Source organism: Marmota monax, unplaced genomic scaffold (genome assembly GCF_021218885.2).
Source record: "Marmota monax isolate L192 unplaced genomic scaffold, Marmota_monax_Labrador192_F-V1.1 WCK01_AAM20220418_F8-fsc00001, whole genome shotgun sequence".
NCBI lineage: Eukaryota > Metazoa > Chordata > Mammalia > Rodentia > Sciuridae > Marmota > Marmota monax.
The window spans coordinates 52865161-52877207 of NW_026693777.1; the positions used below are offsets into that span (position 1 = coordinate 52865161).

Below are 12047 nucleotides of genomic sequence, written 5' to 3' on the forward strand. Positions count from 1 at the left end.
TATGTAGCTCAGTGGTAGAGCACCCCTGGGTTCCATCCTACAAACAACAAAATGAAACACTTTTATTTAAAAACAAACAAATGTAATCACTAAAAGTTTTCTTCAGCATGAAAAGTTGATGAGACCCCCCAGTCAATATCTGAAATAAAAAAGCAAAGCTAAATTTAGTGTTTACCCTTAAGGGAAAACTGTTCTGACCGGGCATAGTTTTTCTGAGCAGAAGAGACCATTTGTTTGTTTGGGTTTTGTTTTTTTTTAAAGTAGGATTTGGGGGAAGTGTGGAACTCAAGGATTGGGGAAAGTTCAGAGGCCATCATGGGATGACGTCTGAAAAAGCATGATCATGATTGGTTAGCTGGAACTCAAGGAGTGTTTACTGGAGTTACTCTATTCCTGACTGACTTTTAGAAGTGAGCCATTAACAATGACTGATGATCTTGTAAAGGCAAATTGTTGATTTTTTTTTTTTTTGATGACTACTTACTATCATGGCTGCAGAAAAAGCAGTTTTTTCCAAGTTTGTGGAAACTTAATTTTTAACATAAAATATATATATAATCATATAAAACAAACATGTATTTTAAGTATTTTGACATATAATTTAAAAGTAAAAAGAGAAAGTCTTAAATGTACAGTTTAATGAATTTTCTGTATCTGTATGTACCTATATAACTGCTTCCCAATTCAAGAATATAACATAGTTTCATCATCCCAGAATGTTCTCTGATGACCCTACCTAATCATTATCCCCTATTATGATTTTCATCCCTATGGATTAGTTATGCGTATTCTTGAATTTCATATAATGAAAGTATGTAGTATGTATTATTTTCTAATTTTTAAAAAATTTCTCTCAATGCATATGAGATTTCATTCTTTTTGTATATATCATTACTTGCCTTTTATAGCTATGTAATAGTCCATTACATAAATTGATTTGTGTAAACTGTTGATGGACATTTGGTCATTTCCAGTTTAGGCATATTATGAATAAAGCTTCTATAAAGATTTTTGTACATAATTTTTATGAACATGAGTAGCCATTTCTCTTGGGTATCCAACTAGGAATGAAATTTCTGTGTCATTATAGTATGTTTTTGTTTAGTTTTTGCAGATACTGCTAAAATAGTTTTTAATAGTTGATTCAGTTTGTTCTCCATTGGCAACTTTATGAGAGTTCCAGTTGCTCCGTGTCTTTGCCAGTACTTAGAATTGTCATTCTTTTGAGTTTTGAACTAGGGTTAGAGAGGAAGGGCAACATGAAGTATCTCTAATGTGTGGAAACTTCTGACATGAACCTATGCAGATGATACAATTAAATGAAGTGTGCCTTCATTATCAACCTGCCTTAGCCTCACAAATTACTGGGGTTGGGCTGGGGATGTGGCTCAAACGGTAGCGCGCTTGCCTGGCATGCGTGTGGCCCGGGTTCGATCCTCAGCACCACATAAAACAAAGATGTTGTGTCCGCTGAAAACTAAAAATAAATAAATATTTTAAAAAATTACTGGGGTTATAGTTATGTGCCATTATGTCTGACTAGGTAAGTTTTTTTTTAAATATTTTTTTAGATGTTGACGGACCTTTATTTTATTCATTTATTATGTGGTGCTGAGGATTGAACCCAGTGCCTCATACATTCTAGGCAAGTGCTCTATCACGGAGCCACAACCCCAGCCCTAGGTAAGTTATTTTTAAGTGTGGAGGAAAAGGGTCCAAATTGGAGATATAAATTTGAGAGTTGTCACTATATGAAATCACAAGGAGTGAGTCTAGAAAGAGAACCAAGAAACTAAGTCCTGGAGGCTTTCTAACATTTAAAAATGAGGAGGGCGAAGAGGAACTAGCAGAACATAATGAAATGGAGCAGCCAGGGAAATAATGGAGGACCAAAAATACTGTCCCCAAACCAAATGAGGAAATTGTTTTATTATCAAGTGTGGCTTCTGATAGCTCTTATGAGATGAGGACTAAGAATTGACAGTTGGATTTAGCACAATGCAGGTCATTGCTGATGAGGTCAGTTTGAATGGATTGATGGTTAGGAATGAAAGCTAGATTGGATAAGATTTGTAAGAATAAGGACTTGAAGTACTAAATATAGTGATTCTTGAAAGGGGTTTTGCTCTAAAGGGGGGGGCCAAGACACAGAGCAGTGTTTGGAAAGGAATGTGAAGTTGAGGGAAAACTTGTTTTTAATTTGGGTGATACATTATAGTCTCTATGCTAATGGGCATGATCCAGTAGAGACAGAGCACAATAGAGTAATCTTGTATAAATGAACAAGGATGGGTTCTGATCACAGGAAGGCATGGTTGACCTTAGAGAAGAGTCTGGCAATTTATCCATAAAAGCAAGAGAGGAAGAAGAGTGTATCAGAAAATTATCTAAAATTATCTAATTATCAGTTATCTAAAATCTATCAAGTAGCTGTTGCTGTTATATATTTTTTTAGTTTAAGATGGGCATTACCTTTATTTTATTTATATGTGGTGTTAAGAATTGAACCCAGTGCCTCACACATGCTAGGTAAATTCTCTACCACTGAGCCACAACCCCAGGCCCCAAATAACTGTTTTAACATATTTATTCCCTCCTGTTTTTTCCCAGTTGATTATTTTGCCAACAAAAGACAAATGGTTATAGCTAAGAGTAGCATGTGATACATGATTAAATAATATAAGACACACAGAAATAGCATTTTACTTGTCATAATAATAGATGTAAACAGGTGAGATGACATAATATTTAAAATGTTTTTGTTTCTTCTCTCCATAGCTTTAAGGAAAAGTAGAAATCACTTCTGACTATACTGAATAGCAAGTGAGTTCTTACACTGCAGATCATGGCACTACCATTCCGCAAGGACTTAGAAAAATACAAGGACCTGGATGAAGATGAGCTTCTTGAAAATCTGTCAGAAATAGAACTGAAACAACTAGAAACTGTTCTGGATGATCTTGACCCTGAGGTAGGTTTTAGCAGAGGAAAAGAAATGAAATAACTCTTCAACCCCTTTGAAACAAAGTAGCTGTCTTTAGCAGTTTGCTTTCTCATGCCTTTCTCTTGCCTTTCTCTTGGAGCTTTCTTCTTCTTCTTTATCCAGATGAACTTGCTTTTTTGCTTCCTCTCCAGTTCTCACACTTATGCCTCTATGTCTTTATGACATGACTATTCTATACTATCATCTCTATCATTGTTGTGTTTGAACATCTCCTGAATTTGTTTCTCCTCTAACAAATCTTTTCTTTCTATGCAGGGAAGAATATTTTTGGTTAAGTATAGCAAATGATTAGCTTTTTTATATACTGATCTCTTCTGTCTCTTCAGAGACTCTAGAATAGTATGGCTCCAGTGTACAGTGCCTCTAGAAAGTTCTTCATGACCTTAAACCTAATTGTTACCTTGCTGAGAGATGCTGACAAAGGGTTGCCGGGTTTCTGTTCTCGCGACTAAAAGGCTCAGGGGTCACTCTAGTTAAACTGGGCTAACTGGGCTGCACGAAATAACCACACAAGAGACACAAATACCTTTTTCTTTGGGGTTGCTGTGACGGCTTCTCTGACCTTAAGGGTCCGCAGAAGGAGAGAGAGCGAGAGCACGCGCTGACCCCTTTTATTGAGGAGAAGCTATTCAAATGAGGCAAGGGGTCAGGTTTCAGGGGGCTGAGTCTATCTTCATGATGTCCACTGTCAGCAGGTTGACTGACACCTGGGTAGGCCACACCCAAGGGCACAGTAAGAGGAGGGGACACACACAAGGCACTTCCATGGAAGATTCTATCCTAAACAGGGCAAGGGGTTATATTACAAAGGAACAGGTGAGCATAGCTTCACCCATGGGGCTGTAGCAAGACACACCCATTTCTGTGACTGAGCGCCTCAGCACCCAGCTGGGGAGTGTAACTCAGTCACCCATAAGGCTGGCCTCCCACAAAGGGTGTTTCTAGTCATTGGTAGAATAGATCTGAGGAGCCTTTCAAAAGCAGTACAACAGTTGACTGTGGAGCAGATCTAAACCTGAGTGCTATTTGACTTTATGGCATTGCATCCCTACAAACCCATCTTAAATTGTAAATATTATGTCAAAATGCCTTTAATACACCTAACTTCTTAAACATCTTAACTTTGCCTAGCCTACCTTAAAAATTCTCAGAACACTTCAGTTAGTCTATAGTTGAACAAAATTATATAATACAGAGCCTGTTTTTAAAAACGTTGACTGTCTCATATAATTTATTGAATACTATACTGAAAGTGAAAACCTGAATGATTGTATTGAGTTCACTTTCTGCACCATCTTACAATTGAACCATTTTCAAAGTAAATGTTATTTGTTTTACAAATTGCACAAGGCAAAGTAGAGACTCTTAATCCTTGAATTGTTCATTTATGGAAGGACAGGCAACAGGAGAGAACCTAAAAATATTGGATATTTGTTAGAATTTACCACTTTTTTTATGCCCAGGCATTGATTTTTTAAGTGCCCTTTAAGAATTGAGGTAAGCCAGGTACTATGGCATATGCCTGTAACCCCAGCAATTTGGGAGGCTGAGAGAGAAGGATTACAAGTTCAAAGCCAGCCTCAGCAATTTAGCAAGGTTCTAAGCAATTTAGGAAGACCTTATCTGTCTCAAAATAAAAAATAAAAAGGTCTGGGGATATAGTTCAGTGGTTTTATCCCTGGGTTTAATCCCTAGTACCAAAACAAAACAAATTGAGGTAGAGTTTTGGTTTTGTTTTATTTGGGGGGGGGGGCTTGAACTTAGGACCCAGAGTATGCTAAGCATGCACTGTACCATTGAGCCACACTTCCAAAGATCAAATTCTCTTGACCAAAATCAGTGTTATAAGGAAAAATTATCAGTATGCCTAAGTCTGAGGGATTATTCAGAAAAATAGTGCTGTTTCTATCATGTCTCAGCACTACATTCTATAGGCAGTTCAACCTGTTAACCCTCTTTAAATCAAATGATTTTAGAACTGGAATGAACACACAAGTTTATGTAGTCTAGGTTGTTTTTGTTTTTGGTAATGGGGATTGAACCTAGGGATGCTTAAGTTGCTGAGGCTGGCCTTAAATTTAGGATCCTCCTGCCTCAGCCTCCTGATTTATTGGGATTATCACAGTTGTGTGCCACCATGCTCGGCATTGTAATCAAGTTTTTGTTTTTTTTTAACCTTGACACTATTGACTAGACAAGGTTTGACTAGACAACTATTATGACTAGACAAGGTTTTAGGAAAGGAAAAAGATTAGAAAAACAAGAACAAGGTATAGCAGCACCAATACAAATAGATCAAGGAACAGACAGACATGGGTTGGATTTTCAGAAAGGGCCACTGAGACAATAAAAATTACTTGGAAATCAGAAAGACCAGTATGGGTTCCTCAGTGGCCCCTGACTAAAGAAAAGATACAAGCAGCCCATGACCTGGTCAAACAACAATTAGCAGAAGGACATATACAACCTTCTGTATCTCCCCATAATACTCCCATTTTTGTCATCAAAAAGAAATCTGGTAAATGGAGATTATTGCAAGATTTAAGAGCCATTAATAATGAGATGGTTATTATGGGGAGGTGGAGAGAAGCTTGTGTGGGAGAGAGAGGCTTGTGGAAAGCCGGTGGTGGCAGTTGAGGCTCTGAGGGTTTTTCCTGAGAGGCTGTTTTGTTTGGCGTGTGTGGTTCTAAAAATAAAGTTAGTTTCTTTTGACAAGTGGCTCCTGATTGTGCCCAGCCAGACTGCGGCAACGTTGGGACTGTATGATTTTTTTGTTGTTGTTGTGAGGGACTCACAGAGTATTTAACCTCATCCCTGGCTCAGTACATGCCAATAGCACACCACCCCACCTCCCTACCATTTTGAACTGTACCTGAGGTATCGTTTTAATCAGGTGTGGTAAAATGACAGACACAGAAACAACTGCCTTGAAAAAAAGAATTTATTATGCATGGTCCAGGAGCTGGAAGCAGTCCAGGCAGAGACACATGAGAAAGCACTTTATTTGGTCAGAAAGAAGGAAAAAGGAGCAACCATGGTCTAGAGCCTTTATTGCAGTTTCTGAGGGAATGAATAAATGAATGAGACCACAGGCTCCAGTCTATAGAATTAGTACTTAGTTGCCTCGTACCTTGCCTTAGGTTATTAGAGTAGGGGAAATATTGGCATGAAGTGTAAGAGTTAGATAACTAAGATTATTGGGATCCGGAGACCTGGATTGACTGGTTTGCATATGAAAGTTATGCAATTGGTAGGTTTGGGTGGAAAGTAGGGTTAATGCTATCTCTAGGAATTAGCTAGCACTGGAAGGGGCCATCTCTTCAGGATTTGTAAGGTCCCTAAGATGTCAAAGCATCATAAAATATAGAAAGTAAAAAAAAAAAAAAAAATACTCCAACCCCCAGTTTAACAAGCAAAAATGTTCTCATACATTACCAGGTATCTATCCTCTGGGAAACAAAAAGCCCCTGGTTGAAAAACACTCTAGTCCCTGCCCTCTGTTTTACAGATGTGAAACAAAAGAGGTGACTTGCCTTAGTATTATAGTTGAGGAAAGAACTGAGATTAGATCCTTCACTGCCTGCTTGACATCTGGGATCTGGCAGTCTTTCTGTTAAACCATAGTGAGTCTCCTCTGGAACTCATATACTGTGGTATGCGTCTAAAATCTGATCACTTACATTTTCTTATTTGCAAATCCTTGGCCTACTTCTTGTATGGGGAGGTTGAGCTCTAATCTCTGAATGTATTTTGTACATTTCCCAACCCCATTTGAAATTCCTTCATCCTCAGATACTATTAGTCAAACCAGGAAAACAGTGATGTTTATTGACAGCATGCCACTAGTCCTGTAATGTTTTTTGAGAGTTCAAGTAAAGTATCAGGTAGGAAAAGAGGGCAAGGGTAATTGCAGCTGCCTCTACTAGAGACTCTGTAACTTACCAAGTCTCAAATGGTAGGATGAGAGCATAGGAAGGTATGAATGGCATCTTGCTATATTTTAAAGGGCTATTTTATTGTATTTATGCTGCACTTAGGTGTATTTACTTGATAACTCACTACATTTTCATAAAACATCTATTTCCAAAAGACAGCCAGTATAAGTTAAAGCTGTTTTATTTGTTTCCAAGGCTGGGAATATATTGCTACAACAATATTACTCTACAATAGACTGCTAGTGTGGCTCAGTGGTAGAGCATTTGCCTATCATACACAAGGCCCTGAGTTTGATCCCCAGCATTGAGAGGGGGGTGGATTCTTGATTAGAATATACTTCTAATGAAGCTTAGTGTGTGGGTTTATAGCCTCTGAAACCAGTGAGCTGCCATTTACTTTGTGGTCAAAGACTATTTAAGGAACCAGGATTTCGGCTAACATATTTTAAAACTATATGTTTCATAGGAGCTTGAGCAGCCAGGTGGCATAATGCAACTCCATTACTACTACCATCATAAAATAGCAATACAAATGCTTTTTGATGTGGGAAGAAAATAACTTCTTTATTAATTTGCCTCAGTGAGCATTTTTCTTTAAAAGTATTCTAAAATCTTTACTCATTAAATGTTTTAGGTAGATCTAGTATACATATAGTATACTAGACTCAGATATACAAGAGTGCTCATTGTGTAAAATTAGATTTTAATCAAATAATCATACCATGTTAGAATAATGATGAACACTAGGAACTGTGAGTTACAATCACGGGTAGAAAAAGCTTCCCTTGGGGTCATGGAACTGCAGTCTTAAAAATGAGAAGAAAAAAAGATAGATAGTCTTTCAGGTACACATAAAGGCCTTGTGATAGAAGGATATCACAAGTACAGGGAGAGAAAAAAAAAAGTCTAGTCTGAATAGAATAGAGAGGATATATGAGAAGAGGTTAGGGTCACAGATTAGGGAGTAAGAGTGAGGAATGAGGAGGATTGGGCACCTGATCCAGGAAGATCAGTTGGAATGCTAATGTAACATTCCAGGCAAGCTTGGATCATAGTTTGGATCAAAGTAATGACGTTACAAATGGGAAAATGATGATTGAGTTCTTTACAAAGTAAATATGTATAGGATTTAAAGATAGACTAGGAATGGATTCTTCATATAACATTGTTATCTTGATTTCAAAGTCTAAAGGTAGAAATCTTGTTTTTCTTTTATATAGTCCCATAGACAACACAGGAACAGGCCTCCTTTGTGGTTTATCTTTATAGGTCAGCCTTCTATGTAATAAGAACCATTACATTAAGGGGAACACCAAATTGAATTTTACGAAAATTATTATTGATCCCAGCAAATGGCCAGAGTTGAAGTGTAATTAGGTATAAATGCAGAGTTGTGAGCATTTTCTACTATCATTACTTATGTAAGATTACCTTTTTTTTTTTTTTTTTTTACTTTTTTGGTAATAGGGATTGAACCTATAGGCACTTTATCACTGAGCTACAGTTCAAGTTTCACGACTAAAATACTCAAGGTCACTCCAGGTGAACTGGGCTGCATGAAATAATCACACAAGAGACAGAGATACCTTTTTCTCTGGGTCCTGTGACAGCTCCTCTGACCTTAGGGGTCCGTGGAAAGAAAGAGAGAGAGAGAGAGAGAGAGATCATGCTGAACCTTTTTATTGGGGAGAAGCCATTCAAAGGAGGCAAGGGGTTAGGTTGGGGGTGGGGGTTGAGTCTAGCTTCATGATGTCTGCTATCAGCAGATTGACTGACATCTAGGAAGGCCACACCCAACAAGAACAAGAGAAGGGGGACACACAAAGGGCGTTTCATGGAACATTCTATCCCAAACAGGGCAAATGGGGTAAGATTACAAAAGAAGAGATGAGTGACGCTCAACCCCAGGGGTATGCCTACTCAGAATCCTGGCCTTGCTATCCAAGCGGGAAGAGGGGTAGGGACCGAGTCATGAGTCATGGCACAACTGCACCAGACTACAGTGATCTTTCACATCCCCAGGGTGCATCAGGACTAGAAGCCATGGTAACTCAATGTGGCTCCCCACACCCAGGTCTTTTTATTTTTTAATTTTGAGACAAGATCTCACTAAGTTGCTGAGACCAGCCTTGAACCTGGGATCCTCCTGCCTCAGCCTTCCAGTTCTCTGGGAATGCAGGCCTGCACCACTGTGCACAGCTGTAAGAGCAAGTTTTATAATGAAAAGTTGACTTATAGCACTATGAGATTCAGCATCATTGCCAATATTGGGAGGTGTTACAAAAGAGGTGTGACTTCTCTGACTGACTTTCATTTGTCGAGGAAAAGAATACCAGAAATAGGATTTAAGGCATTCTCATCTCTGGATTTTGATAAATAAAAAGATGATGCTCTCGTTATCTTGTCACCCTGTGTTATTCGTCGCTTCATGAAAATTTATAGAGTAGGGACTGCCTTAGACAACTTAAGTTGAATCCATCATCCTTCTTCCCCTAATCCCCACTCTTAGTCCATGCACTCAAAAAGACTATATGTCCACATGAAAATCCAAGGAAGCTGAATTCTGGTTTTATCTTAAGAATGCCTTGGGCCTTGAGCAGCAGTGACAGTAATCAATATAAGTCCATCCTAGTGCTCATGTGTGCACTATACAAACATGTAGTGGATAGTGTGGAAGCATTCCTATTATGTCTATGTAAAACAAGTGAATATTAATCTCTTTGTAGCCTATATTTATATATATGTGTATATGTGTGTGTGTTTGTGTATATATGTATGTATATCATGAAAAAGTATGTGTGATTAAATGGAAGTCTTTAGGAGGGAATATCATGTATAGTCATTTAAAATTCTTTTGTGATAGAATTAGTCTTAGGTACATAATTGCCTAGCAAATTTTTTTTTTAATACATTTATTTTATTTACTTATTTTTATGTGGTGCTGAGGATCGAACCCAGGGCCTTGCACATGCTAGGTGAGCACTCTACCACTGAGCCACAACCCCAGCCCCTGCCTAGCAGTTTTTAAGTATTAAGAAAATTATTTTTTATTACAATCCCTGGACACTTAAAAACTAAAGGATGTTTCCTGCTAGTAGAATACTTTCTGAAGAAAATATGTAGGTACCTATTTTATCAGTAATGTAAATGAATTGTCTGTTTTCAAAAAAACAAGTTCTTCATTTGGATCATTTTTATATTACTGCCTTGAAATCTAGCAGTGAAGTTTAACGCCTACATCACATTCTAGTCTGTAATTCTTTTTTATATGGGAAATATATGGAAACATTTAATATTGGCATTCGTAGTAGTAATAACGGCCATTATATTCTCTTTGGCAGAATGCCCTTCTGCCTGCAGGTTTCCGGCAAAAAAATCAGACGTCAAAGTCTGCCACAGGACCTTTTGATAGAGAACACCTCCTTTCATATCTGGAGAAGGAAGCATTGGAGCAAAAGGACAGGGAAGACTATGTGCCCTACACTGGAGAAAAAAAAGGTAAGCCCAGAATTTTGAAGTCATTATCTGATGGCATTGGATTTTTCTTTTTATAGGTAGATATGGAGAAAATCTTGTTTTTAGAGGTGCATCCTTCATTACTTTTAAAGTTATGATACCATAGATTTAAAAATCATGTGGTTTAGACCCTTAATTTTTTTTATCAACTTTGCCAATAAGTTTTTTTCTTAATGACTTATAAGTGAGATTTTGCACAGTAACCCTCCCTAGTTCTCTAATATCAGCAATCTAAAAGTGTACTGAGATAAATTTTTATGGTAAATTCACTAGTGTATTACAGAATGCAAATGTTGCTAATTATTCATGCCATATTTTCAAAGACCTTTTTAAAAGATATACTTCCTTAGCATCCTTCGCTAGTGCTACTTTCAGGAAATTTTTCTAGCTCAATTCCTTCCCATTACAGTGTCCAATCTTATCTATCCTCAGTGGAGACTTGAGTGTAGCCTTTTTCTTTTACCTTTTTTACTTTTTTTTCCCCCGGTACTCAGGATTGAAACCAGGGGCAATCTACCACTGAACTACATCCCCAATTTTTCTTTTTCTTTCTTCAAGATAGAGTCTCATTAAGTTGCTGGCACCACTGTTTCTAGCTTATCACCCCTCACTCTTCCCCTGTGGTCTTTCTTTAGAGAGAGAGGTTTGTGTCCAAAGGCAGTCTGCTGAGAGAATTCCTTCTTACTTGGAAGAGGTCAGTCTTTGTTAAGACCATCAGTTGATCAAATGAGGCCCATCAATATATCAAGGGTAGTTTGCTGTATTCAAAGTCCACTCTTGAGAAATATTAATCTCAAGAATAAACAACTTGCCAGGCACAGTGGTGCACACCTGTAATCCCAGAGGCTGGAGAGGCTGAGGCAGGAGGATCGAGAGTTCAAAGCCAGCCTCAGCAAAAAAGAGGCACTAAGCAACTCAGCAAGACCCTGTCTCTAAATAAAATACAAAAAAAAAAAAATAGGGCTGGGGATGTGGCTCAGTGGTCAAGTGCCCCTGAATTCAATCCCCAGTACCTCTCCCACCACCCCCCCCAAAAAGAATAAATACCTAAACAGGAACATCCAGAATAATATTTGACTAAATATCTGGGCACCATAAGCCAGCAAATTTGATACATAAAATTAACCTTCGCAATACAGCTAGAGATGGGAATATCATGTCCTTCAGGTATTTGTGACCAAAAAGGGTTGGAAACCAATGCAGGGTCTTTAAGTGTAATATGTCATATTGTCATAAAGTCATAAAGATAGGCAAAGGCCTGTATGTATTTGTCATAGAAAAGGTGGGGCTGGGGTTGTGGCTCATTGGTAGAGTGCTTGCCTAGCATGTGTAGGTTTGATTCTCAGCACCACATAAATGGATGAATAAAATTAAAATATCATGTCCATCTACAGCTAAAAATATATTTTTAAAAAGACTACTGTTTGTATTTTCTTCTATACGGACATACCTACACTATTGTTTATAGCTTTTTTTATCTTCCAGTACTAAGGAATGAATTCAGCGTACTCTACCACTTAGCCACATTCCCCAGCCCTTTATATATATATTTTTTACTTTGGAAAGGGATCTTATTAAATTGCTGAGGCTGA

At 37.9% G+C, this 12047-nt stretch overlaps 1 protein-coding gene across 2 annotated transcripts in view; it reads left to right on the top strand.

Moving 5' to 3' along the window:
* The window catches only part of Tmod3 (tropomodulin 3), a 79212-nt gene that overhangs the window by 26085 nt on the left and 41080 nt on the right, over positions 1 to 12047 (top strand). For both annotated transcript variants that reach the window (XM_046461247.2, XM_046461248.2), the window contains exons 2-3: positions 2779 to 2971; positions 10281 to 10437. In XM_046461247.2, coding sequence (XP_046317203.1) covers positions 2846 to 2971; positions 10281 to 10437 — 283 coding nt within the window. In that variant the 5' untranslated portion in view covers positions 2779 to 2845. The remainder of the gene's footprint in view (positions 1 to 2778; positions 2972 to 10280; positions 10438 to 12047) is intronic.